At 52.8% G+C, this 18,435-nt stretch overlaps 5 protein-coding genes across 5 annotated transcripts; 2 read left to right on the top strand and 3 right to left on the bottom strand.

The window, feature by feature from the left end:
• Window positions 1-382: 382 nt before the first annotated feature.
• QC761_706670 (uncharacterized protein) lies at window positions 383-3,960 on the bottom strand (the record flags this gene model as incomplete). The annotated part of the gene is made up of 3 exons (XM_062882220.1): window positions 3,069-3,960; window positions 1,494-3,006; window positions 383-1,434 (listed from the first exon to the last, which is right to left on the bottom strand). Exons 1-3 carry the CDS (start codon window positions 3,342-3,344, stop codon window positions 383-385), a joined length of 2,841 nt encoding a protein of 946 aa, XP_062728235.1. The 5' UTR covers window positions 3,345-3,960.
• Window positions 3,961-5,077: 1,117 nt separating this feature from the next.
• QC761_706665 (uncharacterized protein) lies at window positions 5,078-7,070 on the bottom strand. Its single transcript, XM_062882219.1, has 5 exons — window positions 7,018-7,070; window positions 6,292-6,915; window positions 5,987-6,237; window positions 5,647-5,884; window positions 5,078-5,553 (listed from the first exon to the last, which is right to left on the bottom strand). The coding sequence occupies exons 3-5, from the start codon at window positions 6,195-6,197 to the stop codon at window positions 5,400-5,402; spliced, it is 603 nt and encodes a 200-aa protein (XP_062728234.1). The 5' UTR covers window positions 6,198-6,237; window positions 6,292-6,915; window positions 7,018-7,070; the 3' UTR covers window positions 5,078-5,399.
• A 248-nt stretch (window positions 7,071-7,318) lies between these two features.
• QC761_706660 (uncharacterized protein) lies at window positions 7,319-8,352 on the bottom strand. The gene is made up of 3 exons (XM_062882218.1): window positions 7,972-8,352; window positions 7,650-7,817; window positions 7,319-7,575 (listed from the first exon to the last, which is right to left on the bottom strand). The coding sequence occupies exons 1-3, from the start codon at window positions 8,233-8,235 to the stop codon at window positions 7,513-7,515; spliced, it is 495 nt and encodes a 164-aa protein (XP_062728233.1). The 5' UTR covers window positions 8,236-8,352; the 3' UTR covers window positions 7,319-7,512.
• A 359-nt stretch (window positions 8,353-8,711) lies between these two features.
• QC761_706650 (uncharacterized protein) lies at window positions 8,712-9,788 on the top strand (the record flags this gene model as incomplete). The annotated part of the gene is made up of 2 exons (XM_062882217.1): window positions 8,712-9,302; window positions 9,360-9,788. The coding sequence occupies 2 exons, from the start codon at window positions 8,712-8,714 to the stop codon at window positions 9,786-9,788; spliced, it is 1,020 nt and encodes a 339-aa protein (XP_062728232.1).
• A 3,164-nt stretch (window positions 9,789-12,952) lies between these two features.
• On the top strand, window positions 12,953-18,364 carry STE23 (metalloprotease). The gene is made up of 4 exons (XM_062882216.1): window positions 12,953-14,160; window positions 14,218-15,077; window positions 15,136-17,623; window positions 17,688-18,364. The coding sequence occupies exons 2-4, from the start codon at window positions 14,838-14,840 to the stop codon at window positions 18,206-18,208; spliced, it is 3,249 nt and encodes a 1,082-aa protein (XP_062728231.1). The 5' UTR covers window positions 12,953-14,160; window positions 14,218-14,837; the 3' UTR covers window positions 18,209-18,364.
• The last annotated feature ends 71 nt before the right edge of the window (window positions 18,365-18,435 follow it).

The raw sequence follows: 18,435 nt of genomic DNA, 5'->3' as shown, positions 1-18,435 counted from the left end.
TCACAACACAAGACATATTTTACGTAAAAATAGACATCAAGCCAAGCATACAAAAGCTTAGCTTTGGCTTCTGGTGGGTGTAAGTGCAACTGTAAAATTTATACAAAAAAAGCTTTGTCTCCCCTTGATCTCGGAGAAAAGAGAAGGGATATCATTCCAAATTTCTTTCCATATTCATCGTCAGTCAGATACAGAAAAAAACCGTAAAAAGGAAAAATTATCTCTTGAGGCTTCTTCCTTGAAACTTCCACCCCATCCGTCTGCCGAGCCATATCTCGGTCATATACCTCTCGCCCCCTTTTCAGTCCAGTGGTATCACCCACGCACTTCTCTCCAAAATTCCAAAAAAAGACATGCATTTCTCGCAAGCTTTTCATCAACTTCAGGCCAGCGTCCAGACCGGAGCCTTAATTAGCACCTGGCGACCCCTGACCTCAACAGCAACGAACCCGGCAAAGCGAACCTTGCCCCCGTCCTTGGACGGTGGTGCAATCTGGTTCGCATCCACGACACTCCCCTTTCTGCTCCCCGGCGTGCTCCCACCTCCGCCTAGCACGCTCAACATGCCCGCTCTGGACTTGTCATTGCGCCGGGCATCTTTGTCTTTTCCTCCGCCCTCTTTCTCATCACCTGCACCCTCGTCATCTCCCTCTGCCGGCCGGGCCTCCAGAGCCGGAAGCCCTTGCTTCTCAACCTCCATGATGTCCGGCTGAATAGGTGACTCCGGCAATGGATAGGTGATGGCAACATCGCGGCTCTCTAGCGGCAGGTTGGCCGCAATGCCCACGGCTAGCTCCACAATCATACTGGCACTGCCATCTACGCCAGGCGGCGGTGGGTTCGACAAATGGTGAAACAGAGATGCCGTCAGGTCCGTCGTCGCTCGCCGAGTGAAATCGGCCTTGTAGTTTACCGCCTCCCCACTGCGCAGAGCGTCTTGCAACCCTTCCAGCGTAGCCATGCGCCAGCTCACCACCTTGCTTGTCAGCGCATCATACTCCTCTTGACTGCTCAACGTGTAGCTAAAGTTTCTAATGTTCCGCTCAATCATCTTCAGCTGCCGACTCAGCTCAGGCTCGAGACCCGGGTGAAAACACCGGTTGAAGATTTCTTCTACGAGCCACCGGGTTATTACCGCCCTCCCAACAGCTGTCATCTCTTGTTTGCCCGTCTTGAGCGCTTCTGGGCTAACATAGGGGACTAGCCACTGCGGAAGTGATTGCCAGTCCTTTCGAATGTTGAACGAGAGGTTATTGATGGCGCCATTGAGGCGGTTAAAGCGGGTCGAGTACTCGCTATCGTCGAGAGAGGTTCGGCTCTGAGACATTCGCTGGTTGGCAATGGCGTTTTGAAGTTGCTCAACTTGGCCACTCAATTGCTCAATCTCCTTCTTCCCGTCAAAATAGAGACGCTTTACATTCTTGTACTTGGTCACTATTGCATGGTTAGCTGAGTTTGTACAGGCCGGAATAGGAGAGTACAACTGGTCGTACAAAGGTCTTTAAACGCCTTATCTGGGTCTTCTCCACGGTCGCTTGGTGGAGGTTGAGGGCTGTTGCGACCTGCAATATCCCCTGGCCCGTCAAACTGTCTATCTGGTACATTGCTCGTCCGGAAAGCCGGGTTCGCCCCAGGGGCATTAGGAGGCTGTGGTAAGGGGTTGTTCATGTTGGGTTGCTGGCTCTGGCGATAGCTGGGCGGTGGCCCAGGCGGGGCTTGGGCAGGGTCCCGTAGTCCTTTGTCTGCCTCTTGGGATCGTCGTGCCGGGGGTTGTCCGCCTGTGGGTGGAGCCATGGACTGTGGTTGTTGCTGCGGGGCTTGACCTTGCGCCGCCGATTGTGGATTCGGCCGGCCGGGGATATCCTGTGCCTGATGTGGGTAGCTTACCGCCGAGGACGTCTGCGAACTCTGAGCTTGGATGTTCGACGCCGAACGCTGGTCTGAGTCGGTAACAGGAGACTCATGCGACAGTTGCGAAATCGTCTCGGGATTCTGCTGTTGGGGATTGGCTAGATGTCCACTAAATCCGCTCTGGTATTGTGACTGCTGCGGGCTTGAATAGTGGTACTGCTGCTGCTGTTGCTGCTGCTGTTGGAGGTGAGGGTGCTGTTGTTGTTGTTGTTGCGAATGAGGGGACAATTGCTGGTTGGGTTGCGGTTCGAAAATGGCCTGCCCGTATTGCTGCTCGGGCGGTGTGTGGTCGTTGTGCTGAAAGTGGCCCTGATGTCGACGGTATGCACTTTCGTCAGCCGAGTAAGGCGAGTTGTCCGAGTCCAAAGGGGGAACAGGCCGTATGGTGGGATGCTGTTGGATATCGTGGGGGTTCTGCAGGTGTAACTCTTGGTCAGATCCGTCAATCACGTACGACTCGCGGAAGTCTCCTACGCCTTGCAATGGGGATGGTTGAGATGGAGGCGCCTGGTTCTGCCAATCGAGCTGTTGCTGGTCGAGCGAGACTTGGGACACCTGGGTGAGACCAGTCCGGAGGCTTGGTGGTGCTGGCGGGGGAAGGCTCACGCGCTTCGAATTTCTACGGTTAACGCCGGGAGGACTGTTGTAATTGTTTTGCGGAACCTGGGGTGCGTGGTCGCGACTGAAGATGTTCTTGACCAGCTTGCGAGTGGACGATTTTTGCTTTTGTGGTGCTGGCGGGGGTTGCTGCTGTTGCTGGCTAAAGAGGGGTTGCGGGGGCCCAGTTATGGGGGACGAGATGCTTTGTCCGCCCGCGGCCGAGAGATCTTCAGCAGACCCGGATCCGAACGGGTGCGAGTGGCGCGGCGAGTGTTGGGATTGCTGCTGACCCTGCTGCTGCTGCTGCTGCTGCTGCTGATGTTGTTGCAGCTGGTGCTGCTGTTGCTGGGGGTGGTGATGGTGAAGTTGGGTCGTCACGGGGGAGATCTGGGGATAGCGTTGGGATTGGGAGCGCGAGACCTGGTCAGCGTAATCGTGCTCCCGTGGCGGGCGCGAGTCAAATGCTGCCCCCGAGACACTGTTGGAGTGCTGCAGCTGTAACAGAAGGAGGTCAGTAAGAGACAAGAGGGCCGGCAGGACTGCCCGTAAATACTGACCAGATGGGGGGGAGGCGGTGGAGGTTGTTGATGGCTTGACCGGTTGTTGCTGGTGTCGTGCTGAAAGGATTCGCTAGAGCTGAAGGTCGGGTTGGGCGAGGCTGAGGGGGGGTTTGCAGCAGCGCTCCCACCCGCACTCGGGGGGTTCGTCACAGCTGATCCGGGAACTGATGGCTGCTGCCCTGATTGTCCAGCGTCCTCGGCGGCTGTGGTGCCGACGAGGTTATGCTGAGAGCGATTGTTCTTGCCAGACCATGGATAACTCCTGGACGGCATTATTGCGCTGCTGGCGAGGAGAAGCGAGTGTGGCCGTCCAAAGTATTTGTGCCGGTGATTTGGTTTGCGACAAAGCACACGCCGGGAGCCGGACGGTGCGGCGCTGGCAGCGGGGTCTAACAGCCAAAAGACGGGATGAAAAGGTGAGTGCGCAATGTCTAAAAGCCGCAGACTCGACCTCAGAGTGACCCTTCTGATGCGTTACGATGGCCAAGCAAAGAGCAAGCGCAACGCCAGACAGAGCTGGGGCTTAGGGTAGTAGGGAACAAGGAAGCCAAGGTAGCAACCTGAAGGGCAATCCAGGATCAACAAAGCAAATAATTACGCAGCGTTATCCGGCGTAGTTTATCCGTAGCGATGACAGGCCGAAGCAGTGGAGGAGGGGAATGAGATGAGACGAAATGGCATCCCAAAGATGCTGATGCACTTGTCGAGACTGCCCGGTGGACGTGCCCCTCAAACAGGTGCGCCGGACGTGCAGGGTGCAGCCGCACGGAGGTCCAATGATTTGGCGGCGTCAGCCTTCCAGGAGGACAGGGAACAGGGGCTCAAGGGGAGCTCCTCTCACGCCTAGCCGGGCTGTGTTCTGTCTTTTCAGAACGACTCGAACCTCTTGACGCTTTCCATGTTATCATGCAGTTGGTCTGTGTTCTCTTCAATAAACGATGCAGGTTGGCAATCAAGGAATTAATTCCGTCTGCAGTATTCTGCCTCAGGTTGACGAGCAGTATATCAGATATGCGCCAAAAAGGGGTTTCTTTCACCAACCTTGGGCTTCAAGTGACGATGCCTCACTACAACCTCTCCTCACCACCGAACCATCTTGGACTTTACCTATCTTGATTCGAAAAAAGACCAATCATACCCAACACCTGCCAACCTGAAGTCCGTTTGTTCCACAGCATTGATACCCTCTGCTCTCCATCTGTGCCTCTCTTCCACCACCCACCCCATCGGCACTACAGCAAGCTGTGCCGCCCCCGCCATATCTAAACGCCTGTGTACAGAACCCTTACTCCGTACCAAGTATCCTCAACTCGGGGATAGGATCTCAACCCACTATAACACTGCATACAAGAGAGATTGAGCAACATATCACAGCTCCCCATCATTTCCTTCCAATCTACCGTACATATCTCCCACAGCATCAAATCTCGTTGGTTATCAGTAGCATTCCGCCATATCTCACTGCCCCTCCATCCAAAAAGCCAAGAACAAAACGGTCGCCTAAAAAGAAACCCTCACCACGCAGATCACCACTCCTTTCAGACGCTTGCTCTCCCCCCTTTTGATAACCTGCATCTTTTTCATGTGCCAAAAAATTGGACAAGCTTCCATTCTACTCCAGGTCAAAGCCCTCTTCTGTGCTTGCTAGGAAAGATGTGGGGCCACTCACTCAGCCCAGAAGCCAAGTTCTAAATATAGGCCACTAAGCTCCGTAACGCTACTACACTAGCCTCAGGGTTCAGTGGGGGTGAGCATCAACAACGACGGCAACGACGGCAACAAACATGGCTTGCTGAAAAGTCCACCGCCAGCATTTTTTCAATACGAGAAGTGATGATTTTTGAAAACCTGATATCAAAAAGGGTTCAGCTTGGAGAGAGGCGGTGAGGGCAGGTACAGGCTCTTGAAATAGAATCAGGATGGTTGTTTCGATAGACTCGGATCTTCAACTCACGAATATGTGAGATGTCCTGGATTATCACGATATCAAACACTGCCACAGAACTCCCAGACCTGTTAAAAAACAGAATGGCAGTGGTGTTCATCGTCAAATTATGACTCCGGAAATATATCCTACTCTGGCTCTGGCATGTGACAGTTAACCTTTCTCAAAATCTCAGCATGACTTTCATAGTATACAACCACATCATCACCACATCTCGGGGACTGATAAGATAGGACTGAAGACACTCTTCTTACTCCTGTCCCTTCACCAAGTCATACAGACCATTGAAAATCTACCCCTCCCACCCAAATACCCATCACCAATAACCTCTCTATTACCCCTCCCCCAAGAACACCCTCTCAACGTCTCCCCCATCCCTCACTCTAGTCCAAAATCCCCACAACAGTCGCATTCACCGGCCCCATCTCCCTCAAGCAAATGTTATCCCCATGCTTCTTCACCCCCTCATAATACTCATATATAATCACCTCCCCCGTCGCAATCGTAGTCGGATAGTCCCAAGGCACGGTAAAGTTCCTAATTTTCCCCCCCATCGAATCAGCCCCTTTCTCCCCACCCCCCTTTCCCCTTACCCACCCCCCCATCGTCCCCCCGGAGAAGAGAACTTACTCATCATCATGATACGTATGCGCTACCTCCAAGCTGAAATTCCCCGGGTGCTCAAAGCTCGGGACCGACGACTTGAAGAAAGTCCAGTCGTCGTGCCAGCAAAGCTGGTACCCCGCCACCGGGGTCCGCCAGTCGGTCGTGCTGAGGGACCCGTTCACCCCGTCCCAGGACCAGGTGTGGTGGCAGCTGCAGGAGGTGACGTTGTTTTCACGGACCGAGTTGGGGTCGTGGAGGGCGACTTCCACAGCACACCGTCAGTACCACCACTTCATGGGGGATGGGGGATGGTCGAGATAGGGAAGGGGTAAAGGGGGAAAAGGTGGGGGGGAGGTGGGCTTACAGTAAAGTTCACAAGAGTAGTTCGTCTTGTTGTTGGGGCGCTTGCAGTCGAGGGCGATGTTGGTGACTTGATACGGGGCAAAGTTGAACTGGGCTGTGGGGACGAGTTTGGCTGGTTTGACGAGGGCGGCGGAGAGCTGGTGAAGGTAGTTGATGGATGAGGGGCCGGCTGAGGCCACAGCCACAAGGGGGATAAGGTTGGTGAAGTACATCGTGCGTTCTGAATGTTCTTCTGATGGAAAGGGTTTGTCTCTGGCGATGTCAGGTCAGTCTATGGAAGGGGAAGACACGATGACGAATATACACCTGGCAAACTGTCACCGATGAAGCTCTGGGTATCAAACGCAGTTGACGGCTCAACACACGTGCTTTGTTGATATTCAGATGGAGGCTGTGAGGTGCTTGAGTAACCGTACGGTGGTAAGAGTTACTCTGGGGCAAGTCGACAGTTAAGAGATGGTGTTTCTCTTTGATGGTATGGCCCAGAGCAGCTGGGTTATCCGCTCTTTTTATCTTGCTCTGCCATCATTTACCACGCCCATCTTTCCGGTGTGATAGATATGCCAAGTCTGAAAGATGTTTGCTGTGACACCAATACTTGTACTTATATCCTCCACACGAGGAGCGGTCAAGACGGATACCACTAGAAGGACAGCCGAGTTTTATTTGTGGACAGGTCAAGAAAGAAACCGTTGTTGTGGCCATCGACGTTACGTTCAGCACCCTTGGAAAATGCAAAAGGCGCGATGTTAAAGAAAGGCGGATATGATCCTCGTGTCATCCCATACATGACCGTTGGGCTCCCAAAATAGCGTTATACTGCGAAGTGCCCTTTCTTTCCTCGAGGGTCTAGACGTTGGCCTGTTTTGATATCTCGGCCGACCGGCCCACAACTTGCTCTCAGTAATTCACAAGTCAATATAGCAGGCACTAAACGGAGTCAAAAGACACTGAGAATAATGTTTCCCCGCCAACACAAAATCAGAAATCAACAAAGACAAAATGCCAAAGGTAGCACCAAAGTCGGCATACCTGATGTAACTATGGTACAATGCCTGCCAGAAAGCAAAGTGGCACAGCAACCATCGGAGACATTGCGGATGTCACAAAGCTAAATCGATGGAGTGTGACAGGCAGGTCAGGTAAGCACTTTGCTCAACCATGCCCTTCTTGACCAACCTCAAATACTGCCCGGGTGGTCATAGGCTGCCTAGAACTCGCCGGCGGTGAGCAAGACATTACAAGCCAACGCAACTGTGGAACTCACGGTTGGACGTAACTTGGTCAAAACCACCAGTCTGGATGACGTACCCCTTGACTGCCTTATCAATAGGAAGTGTAAGCCTGGCACTGTCTCAAACACACGGGGACTTCTGCCTGCTTTGTAGAAATGGAAAAAGAAAATCACCCAGTCTAACATTCTGAAGCGCAACTGAAAGCCATCTATTGGCAAAGTTACATATGTACAGAGCCTCAACCAACCCCGCAAACTCATCATCCCGCCATGTCCCCTTTTCTGGTCTACATTTAAGCCAGGGGATAAGATGTCTGTGGGAGAGACTCAAGGTGCTTTCTGTGATGCTCGTTGGCCTGTGATTATGATATCAGTCTATTGCCCGTAGCTTCCGTAGCTCCTTGCCCTGTGGCGCCCTTGTCAGACTTACAAAAGGAAGGCCGCAATAACCGCAAGGCGTAATCTCAGCCTTGTCCAAGTTGATGTAAACCTTGGGGTGTCCGGCAGGACCACCGCCACCGTCGCAGGCAACGACCCGGTCGTGCGTCCATCTGACGGGCTCCTTGTGGATGAGCTCGATAGCAGCCCAGGGGCGGGGCTAAAGAAAAAAGACATAGTTTCAGCATGCATCCTCCCAAAAACAACATAGTTCCCCCCTCCTTTTGCCGTATCAATCCATTCCCCCCATTCCTCTATTTCCCTGACATCATGCCTCTCCCCGTTCCAAGTACAACGCTCGGGTATCAACCAACCTGGTTCTCAAGATCCGTCTGCTCGAAACGAGGGCCAGTCATGGCATCAGCACGGGGTCTCTGGGTGCGCGACCAAACCTCGGTGCGGTTGGGCGCCTGCTGGATAGTAGTGGGCGCAGGGCCACCGGTGACCTGGGGTACTTTCTCGTCGCCCTTGGTAGGCACCGTCGTGGATTCCAATTGCCGGGCAGTAGCAGTAAACGACCGCTTCGAAAGTTGGCGAGGCAGGCCCTGGGCCACCGCCCGCATCCGTAAGGCGAACATTTTGTGGAGGTTGTGGTTTGTGGTGTTTGGTTCGCAAGGTCCGTCGCGAGAAGCAGCTCTGGGAACCTGTGGCCCAGTAGGGAAGCGTCAATTGACGTTGATGGAGCTCCAGATGTAGCTCGCTGCGGTGCGGTAACAGCTCCGGCTAAACATCGGATTTCTGCCCCTACTCCCCTAACCCTGGAATCAGAAGCAGAATTAGCCTTGCCAAGTATTTGGGTTCCACTTGTAGGCTTGGCTAGCTGACCCAAGATGCATCACCTCAACTTTTTTTTTTGAACATCGCATTGCGACCGCCGCCCCCGAGCTTCACGCGCAATGGACATTTGTTAATTTTAACACAGCTACATTCCACCACCACCTCTCTTCTTAACATTAAACCAGAATTTCATTCCCAACCCCTCCGGACCATATAAATCCCAACCTCCAACCCTACGCCTGTGTGTCGCGTATCGACACCCCACAACACCGCAACCATGCCACCCCCCAAATCCACCCAAAATGAATACCTCCTCCCCATGAAAGAAGCCCCCGCCGCCAAAACCATGTCCTCACGCCTCATGACCATGAAGTTCATGCAGCGCGGCGCTGCCCTCGCCGCCGCCGCCAATAACAACTCCCTAACCACTCCCGTTTCCGCAACCACACCGACCCCCGCAAACCCCCAAGCGGCCGGCAACGACAACGACAACGACGTCACCTCCTCCTCTAAACGCCGTAAATTCTCCCACGTCCCTGCCTCCGCCTCTACCGCGGCCCCTCAATCCCCCCTCTACGACCAAGCCGCCATCCAAGCCGCCATCGAAGAAGAAGAGAAGAAGCGAATCGCTGCCGTGGAGAGGAGAGCCGCAGAGTTGGGTGACAGTCACTGGGTCCTGGAGGGTGCGAACACAGGAGTGAAAAAGGGGGCAAAGAAGCCGTTGAATGTTGTGCAAGTGGGCTTTGCGCAGATTGACTATGGCTCATCAAGGACAACTTACTCTGGTGTCGAGGACGACAACCCATTCGAGGAGGGAAGCGCGGGTGCTGCCCCACCGTTGATGAGATTCAACATGAAGAAGGCCGAGGCATGTTTTTTTTCAAGACACATCCTGCCATACTACAACTGACAATGCATGAAACAGGCCCCCAAGATCAAATCCGACGAGAGCTCCAGTTCCGACAACTCGGACTCCGACAGCGGCTCAGTCTCCGATGATTCCGACTCCGATTCCTCCTCAGACGAGAGAAAGACCACGAAGAACCGACAACAACCCCGTGGCAGGCAACAGAACACCAACGACTCCGCCTCCCGAAAACGTGGCCGATCATCTACCCTTTCGACCAAAAAAGCGGAAGAGCAAAAACGCGCCCGAGAACTCGCCAGCCAGAGAAGGAAAAAGGAGGTCAAGCTCAACAGGCTAAGCTCGATATCTGGCGCAGGGGGGTTAAGCTCAATATCTGGCGGTGGTGGGCTCTCCTCCTCGAAAACGTCAATGGCAAACATGACTTGCCATGGGTGCGGTAAGCTGGGGCATAAGAATGCGGATTGCCCTAACAAGAGGAGACGCTAGATCACGAGGGGGCGTGACTCTCTCTTTTTGAAGTTCGTTCAGGACGTTCCTGATGACGATGATGGATATCGTTCCAACTGGGGGCAAGTATTTGGTTTGAAGATGTCATCTTCCATGCCCCAAACGTATTTTTTGAGTAATATTGTTTACTCTAAAAGGTCCCCCATCCGTCCATCCGTCCGTTCGTCCACCTGGGGGGTAATGGCCAAAAAAGTTTCACGGTACTTTGCCTTTTTGCTAATTTGCAAATAATAATGATATCCCCCCTTTTTCCCAGGGAGCAAAGACAGCCCCTGTTTCTTTTTTTTTTTCTCTCGCTCGGCCAAGCTTCGGGAAGCTGGCTCTTTCTTTCCCAAAAGCAAATGGGAAACGGCTCAAAAGTAGATGATCCCTACAAAGAGGCAAAAAGGCAGTTTTGGAGAATACGAGAAAAGTTGGAGGGGAATAGATAGTTCTGGATTCGATATCCCGAACGGCTAGCTGGCTCCCTTAGCAGAGCAAATATATCAAAAAGCGATTATCATCTCTTGTAGCTTGTTTCGTCGAACATGTACCTACCTTCCTAAAGTAGTGAAAGTTCCTTTTTGACGCGTCTTCGATTTTTGTTTTCTTGTTCCGAAGTCAGAATCCTGGGAAAATCCGGTGGTCTTGGTTTTTCTTTTCCACACCGAGCGCCTGACGTAGTAAGCCATGGTGGTGCTATCTATCTTCTTACCTGCCATAACTGATGGATCTCAACAGTTTCAGATCCAGTTTTTTTTTCTTTCCATGTCCGGGTCTACTTTTTTCTGGTTCATGTGCTTTGGGCCTACATCTTCCTGGGGTAGCGTAGGCTGACTGTCCTCTTCCTAGACTTGAACTGGAGCATACACACCGCGGAGTGCTTCACTCGGCTGCTTCTCTCCTCTTAGTTCCAACACCGGCGTGCCTCGTTTACAACTTTTGCGAGCGAGGAATGTGGATAGGCTGGACGGTTCTTGTATTTTTGCGTCGGCTTCACTCCGGAGGGATTGTGACGAGGCTTGCATCATCGGTTGTCGGGGAGAGTAGCCGGATGATGGCTAGTCTCCTTCTTTTGTGATCCTCTGCTTGTGTGTGTGTGTGGGTGTCTCGTCTATATCTGAAGCCAACCACCCAAAGTTCGTCTTTCTTGCCTATGCCCTCTTTGGTTAAAGGTTCAGCTCTCTACTCGCTAAGTAAAGGAAGAATGACGATGATTTGAGTTTTATACCAGGGCCGGTCAGGCAGAAACGGTTGCATGCAGGGAGCATGCCCCTTCTTTTTTGCCGCTATTTCGAAAAAGAGGCTGCCAGGAGGGCTGGGGGGTTGTTCCCGTTCGACTTTCTTGTGTGGTCTATGCTATGTCATGCCGTTGTGTCGACTCCCCTCCTAAACCGGGTAAAGTCTGGAAAACCTGGATAGACCCGAGAGGTAGGTTGGGAACTGGAGTCCATCCGGCGTGGTGGGAATTGTTGTCCGGTACGTTGCAAGGGGGGGGGCGCGAGGATAGCAACCATGTATCGGAACGCTGGCCCCAGGCCGTGTCTGTAGCAAGCAGGGCTGGGCGATGGTGGTTTTGTCTTCTAAAGGAAGTCAGTATACTCCTCATGACACCAATGGGGACAAATGTAGGGAAAAAAAAAGAAGTGCAACACACACCGGGCCGGATCGACCCTTGACCGCAAATGCGGCCATGACCGACCAACTCTTGGCACCGGGCGATCATCCACTTACAACTATGCAAGGCCGTTATGTGTCTCCTTTCTGGCATAAAGATCCCGTCGTCATCAGTTTCTGAAGCAGTCTGTTAGTTGTACCTCCTCAGCTTATCGAACTGCTGATGGCTACAGAAGAGATCGTCATGCGTGTGATTTTTGGTGTCGAGTCAAACCTCATGCTTGAAACTCGTCATTGAAAAGTGTTCAGCAGCATGAACCAAGCAATGCCGTCGACATGTCGGACTGCGTATGCGCAATGGAGGCTAGATGAGTAACTGCATGTGCGTTGTGTACCCGAAAGCTGCTGTAGCTTTGCCGTCTACTTCCGATTGCATTCTGCTGCTTGGCCGAGCAATAATCACAGGTGTGTAGGACGTAACCGACGATAGCACGGGACAGAGGGACATCAGCCGGTGAGGACCAGCTTTAGAAGAAGTGTGGTTCGGCTCGGCCATCGCAGTCGCATCGCGGCAAACTGGCGGGTTGCTCCTAGATGTAACCAGTGAGTGCTTCCCGCGAGGCCGTGGTGGTTGCTTCCATGGTCGCAGCTCTCAACCATCATGTGCATCGAGACCATATCTGAGATTGCCGTGTGGGAGTTTTGTGGCTCATCGAAATGATCTCTGAGCGCCTTGATGCCGCTTGTTGCTTACCTAAAGAACTGTGAGAGGCTTCACCTCGGTTGACGAACGGCAATGAACACCACCAGCCTTCCATGGTTGAGATCTAAACGCATGTTGAAGGGAGCGGTCAGGCTCGCTAATGCTTCTCAATATGGAATCGCTGGCCGAAATGGTTGAGGTGTTTTCTGTCCACATTTGATCAAGGTGTTCGGGTGCGTGGCAGAAGATACCACCCACCACTCCACCCCGGTCGCTTCTAGAAGGTGTGGTGCCTTTATTCCCTTGAAAAGGGCGAGCTCCGAATTCATGCGAGCCTGCCAACCCCAGTGACCCACGTGCATGGTACACTCTGGACTGCCTCAAGGAATAGCAAGACACACCTTGCCGTGTAGGGGTTATGATGACTGGGAATCACGTTGGCCATGATGGAGAACGCCGAGAAAGGAAGTCAGCTTAGGTTGTCGCTGATAGCAGGCACCATCTGAGTGAGGATATCCCGTATGTCCCCGGCAGAGACATGATCGGTAGCGAGTGGGTTGGAAGGATAGTGGGATTTATAAAGAACAAATTGGATCTTGGATGGTTGGAGGTTGAATTATTTGAAAAGTCCCCTAAACCACGAACATGGGTTGCACCCCACCGACTGAGCCTTCCAATCAACAGCAATTCTCCATGATCTTAGATAATCAGGGGTCTGGCTGCAGGTGAACGGGAACAAAAACTACCCGCCTTCCGTCCTTCTCAGCCGTTGACCACATCCTATGGTTTGCAGTTTAGGTGCCGTTGGGCTACTGGTATCGATACCTAGGTGAGCTTTACTTGGAGTCAAGCTACATGGTGAGAGCGAGGTACGGCCCGCATCCCTTCATCTCCCTTCCGACATGCTTGGTTTGCACTCGCGCCGGGCAGACGCCCGACCTGGGCCACGGCCGGTAGAGTAATCTCCCGGCGCCGTGCCAGAGATCGTCTCTCCACAGCCAAAGGCGGTTACATTTTCTGGCAACCCAACTTATACCTCTGCGTCATGAAGTCTTCCAACACCTTCGGCACCGAACAGTAGTGACATATCAGCTGTGTTCAGACCAGACAATCCAACATGTCATAAGTCCCAACAGCTGTTCATCCACATGCCCAATCTGATTGTTGGGTTGGATGCTCCTCGGTCTGCGTACCATTGCGGGCAGGTTTCAACATGCCATTCTTTGACGTTCGGAGTTGGTGCGACCGCCATGGGATTCTGACTTGGTGCCTCCAGTCTGCATCGACACCCCTCGCCCTCTCTGAAGCTTCTCGGCCCATGGGCGCTAGCCGGGATGGGTCGTCCGATATTAGGGAACAAGCGTAGCTCACAACTTCCATGACAGGCAGGTGTGGTCATAGAGCACATGTACAGTAACCACCAGAGAAGGATTCCGTAACCGTCGAGATGTAGTGATGCTGTCGTCGTTGAGAACTTTCATGGGCACTCCTCCCTACACCTACCCCTGTCATGAACCCCTCCACCCCTCCAACCCATGATTCCCCACTCCACCCCGCCTTTAATCCACACCTCCCTTGTCCATATCACGAACATTATCCTATCCTACACCTGCGAAGTGGACTTCGATCAAAGAACTGTTGAGGAACAAGTTATACCCATCGTTCTAGACAGAATACCAAAGCAACAAGCGGTTCGGTCCCATTCCAAGTAGCCGCTCATTTCCCGAGGCGCCGCTTTCATGTTGAACCCCTGACGAAAGACATCAAAATTAAAATTGACAGCGAAGAATTGAAGCTGTTGTAGCAGCCTACCTATCTAGCTGCCCACCTAGCTATATAAAGCCCAAGACATGGGACTTCCTGGCCGCTCTTGGTTCTCTCCATGTTGGACGTGAGATGTCTACCTAATAAGACCTGAGCACACGAAACGACCCAACCTGTCTGTGTCTTGTCTTTCTAATACGGAGACATTACTCACGACTTTGCCGCTTCGCCCACCACCTTCCGACACATCGTCTCAGCTTCCGTTGTTCTTGTTGTCAGGCACTTCAGGTACCCAAATCCAATCTGTTTCCCGTCCTGTTTCGGAGTTTTAATCATACCGTGCAGGTTGCCGGCAGTGATTCCTGGATGCCGGTCACTGGTTGCCAGTAGATCTCCCCATCTCCACCGGTAGCGCTCCAGACAACAAGCGCAAAATACCACCCGATTTTGCTGCCTTCCAACTCGCTGGGACAGCTTCCATTAGCGCGCTACCGGCTCCACAGCTGCACAAACGCGCAGGGCTACCCACCGCATCACTCAGCGGGCATTCAAGAGTACCCGCCGCCGCCGCCGCCGCCTTCTTCCGCTATTGCCTCCCTTCGCCGTCACTGGAAGTCGGTCACTCGGTCTAACCTGGAAGTTCCCACCTTGCAGACGGAGCCAGGCAGGTAAAAGCACGCGCAGGTCAGCTTGGTCGCCGCCCCCACCAATTCTCCGGTCCACCTACCGCCCCGCAACAGCCTACCTACTCTCTGTCTGTCTCTTCTTCATCAAGACATCCCACTCTCTCTCTCTCGAAGCAGCCTGGAACTGCCTGAACACTAAGTGTCACGATCCCATATTCTTTGACCAGTCGAATGCTTGTTAGCCTCCTGCTCACAAGCCACCAACAAGACCTGCTGTCATCGTTTCTGTCTGGCTACGCCCAAAGGTAACACAAGTCTTATAATTCAGCACATCACAGCATGGCCAACTCCGAGGAAACGCCGCCGCCTTCCAAAATCGAGGTTGAGGTGGTGACCGAGAACCTCGAGACCCCCGAGCTGGATGATCGTTCATACCGTGTCATCCGTCTGCCCAACGGCTTGGAGGCTCTTCTGGTTCACGACCCCACCACTGACAAGGCCGCGGCCGCGGTTGATGTCAACGTTGGGAGCCACAGTGACGAGGATGATATGCCAGGAATGGCCCATGCCGTTGAACATGTAAGCTTGCTATTACCACCCCGCACACTCAGGCTGCAGCCGCTAACTTTGATTGCAGCTTCTGTTCATGGGGACCAAGAAATTCCCTGTCGAGAATGCCTATCATCAGTACATGTCAAACCATTCTGGGCTCACCAATGCCTTCACGGCGACAACCTCAACCAACTACCACTTTGAGGTCTCTGCCAAGCCCAGCAACGATGAAGAGCCATCTGCCACCAATCCCTCACCACTGCTGGGAGCGCTGGATCGCTTTGCCCAGTTCTTCATCGAGCCACTGTTCTTGGAGAACACTCTGGATCGTGAACTGAGGGCCGTTGATTCAGAAAACAAGAAGAATCTCCAGAGTGACAACTGGCGTCTGCACCAACTCAAAAAGACTCTCTCCAACCCGAAACACCCCCACCACCACTTCTCTACCGGCAACCTTGAGACGCTCAAGACCATCCCCGAGGCAAAGGGTATCAACGTGCGAGACAAGTTTATTGAGTTCTATGAGAAACATTATTCTGCCAACCGCATGAAGCTTTGCGTCTTGGGAAGGGAGCCCCTGGATGTTTTGCAGGCTTGGGTGGCCGAGTATTTCTCTCCCATCAAGAACAAGAACCTGCCACGCAACAGGTGGGAGGATGAGGTTCCGTTCACAAAGGATCACTTGGGAGTCCAAATCTTCGCCAAGCCTGTGATGGATACTAGAGAAATTACTCTGAGCTTCCCCTTCATGGAGCAAGAGAATCTTTACGAGACGCAGCCTGGTGGATACATTAGCCATCTCATCGGCCATGAGGGCCCTGGCAGCATTATGTCCTATGTCAAGTCCAAGGGATGGGCCAACGGTCTGGGCGCCGGGCCAAGTAACATTTGCCCCGGGTCTCCGGACCTGTTCGATATCGGGATCACCTTGACAGAGGAGGGACTGAAAAACTACAAGGAGATCGTGAAGGTCGTGTTTGAGTACATCGCCCTTCTGCGAGAGACGGAGCCGCAGCAGTGGATCTTTGATGAGCAAAAAGGCATGGCAGATGTCAATTTCAGGTTCATGGAGAAGTCTCGAGCTTATCGGTTTGCAAGTTCCGTCAGCCAAAGGATGCAAAAGCCAATCCCTCGCGAGCATCTGGTGTCTGGATATTCCAAGCTTCGCAGATTCGACCCGAAGTTGATTAAGCAGGCTTTGGGCTGGCTACGACCTGACAACTTCTTTCTCGTTGTCACCTCACGGAATCCCCCTGTTACGTTGGACAAAAAGGAGAAATGGTATGGGACGGAGTACACCGTCCAAGCAATTCCGGAGACTCTGATGAAGGAGGTCCAGGCGGCAGCTACCAGCACACCTGACAACCGAAAAGCGAAGCTTCATCTCCCCCACAAGAACCAGTTCATCCCAACAAAGCTAGACGTGGAGAAGAAGGAAGTCAAAGAGCCTGCCATCGCCCCGCGGATTATCCGCAACGACTCTATGGTCCGGACCTGGTACAAGAAGGACGATACGTTCTGGGTCCCGAAAGCAAGTATAATGGTTAGCTGCCGGACACCAATCACCTCACTGGCGTCTATGCGGGCAGCAGGCCGTCTTTTCACAGATTCGATCAAGGACGCGCTCGAGGAATACTCATATGATGCCGAACTTGCTGGTGTTGAATATACTGTGATCTGCGAGGAGCGGGGAATGTATATTGAGGTCTCCGGTTATAACGACAAGCTTTCGGTGCTCCTAGAACAGGTTCTGGTCACCATGCGCGACCTCGACATCCGCGATGATCGGTTCGCCATCATCAAGGAACGCACGATCCGGTCATACCGAAACTGGGAGCTTTCAGCACCATGGACACAGATTGGTGGATACATGAGCTGGCTGACGACAGACCACTACAACACCATCCTGGATATTGCAGAGGAGCTTCCTGCCGTGACAGCTGATGCGGTGCGATCTTTCAAGAGGGAATTTTTGGCCCAGATGCACATGGAAGTCTTGATTCACGGCAACTTTTACAAGGAAGACGCACTGAAGCTGACCGACATGATCGAAAAGACGCTCAAGCCACGGCCATTCCCTCCATCTCAGTGGCGTTCACCTCGCGGGCTGGTGTTTTCTCCAGGGTCAAACTACGTCTGGAAGAAAACGCTCAAGGACCCCGCGAACGTGAACCACTCGATCCACTACATGCTCTACACAGGTGCCAAGATTGATCGTCCTCAGAGGGCAAGGACAGCTCTTTTGGACCAGATCATGCATGAGCCTTGTTTCGACCAGCTTCGCACCAAGGAACAGCTCGGATACATCGTTTACTGTGGCTCTTGGAGCAATGTGACAACGTTTGGTGTTTACTTCATCATTCAAAGTGAGAAGACGGCCCCCTATCTTGAGACCCGGATCGAAAAGTTCCTGGAGGACATGGGGAAGAGACTCGAGGATATGAGTGAGGAGGATTTCGAGAAGAACAAGCGAAGTTTGATTGAAAGGACGCTTGAGAAGGCCAAGTCGCTGGAGGGAGAGAGCAACCGGCACTGGCAGGCCATTGAGTCTGAATACTACATGTTCAACAACCGTAAGTCTAACCGGATTATTCCCCTTGGGCCCAAGGCAAAACTGACCCATATTTCGTGTTATAGGACAGTTGATGGTGGAGAATCTGAAGCCACTGACAAAGGCTGATATGATTGAATTTTTCAACCACTACATCAACCCTTCGTCCCCTTCGCGGGCGAAGGTTGCAGCTTATCTGGAGGCCCAGGCCAAGAGCGATGTGACAACGAAGCAAATTACGGATCTCATCAAGACGCTCGATCTCGATGAAAGTACCGCTGCCCAGGCTGCCACTGACCTGCAGTCTCGCCTGAGTGCGGCTGGCCATGACGAGGAAAAGGAGGTCGAAGGCCTTGTCGACTACCTCCAAGGCCTCGGGGTACCAGACGGCAAGGTAAAGGCTGCATCTGACGTGTGGAGAAGACTACACTCTGAGCATGGGCCCGGCAGCGGAGTTGTCAAGGACGCAGAGCCACCATCATCCAATGGGACGACACCCACCCTCATCAAGGATGTGCGAGACTTCAAGGCACTCCATGCCACCAGCAGGGCTCCCTATCCAGAGAAGGATCTTGCGGAGTATTATGATTTGGATGCAAAGCTTTAGACATTTCACTTGGACCCATGCAGATCGGGGTAGAGGGGACTCCAGACTACTGAGCGGAAAACAGACTTATACCCAAAAGCATTATATTGTCACCATTGTTGGTCATGCAGCGCATAGATGAACTAATCAAAACTTTCTTGCTGTTTTATTTCTTTGCCTGATGTTCTCCTGAATCTGGAACGTTCCTGTGCCACAGCTCAAGATAAATGAAGATCTCACTTGGGCTT

Source organism: Podospora bellae-mahoneyi, chromosome 7, assembly GCF_035222275.1.
Source record: "Podospora bellae-mahoneyi strain CBS 112042 chromosome 7, whole genome shotgun sequence".
Lineage (NCBI taxonomy): Eukaryota > Fungi > Ascomycota > Sordariomycetes > Sordariales > Podosporaceae > Podospora > Podospora bellae-mahoneyi.
Note: the sequence above shows the minus strand (reverse complement) of the source record. Positions and strands in the feature narration are given on the sequence as shown.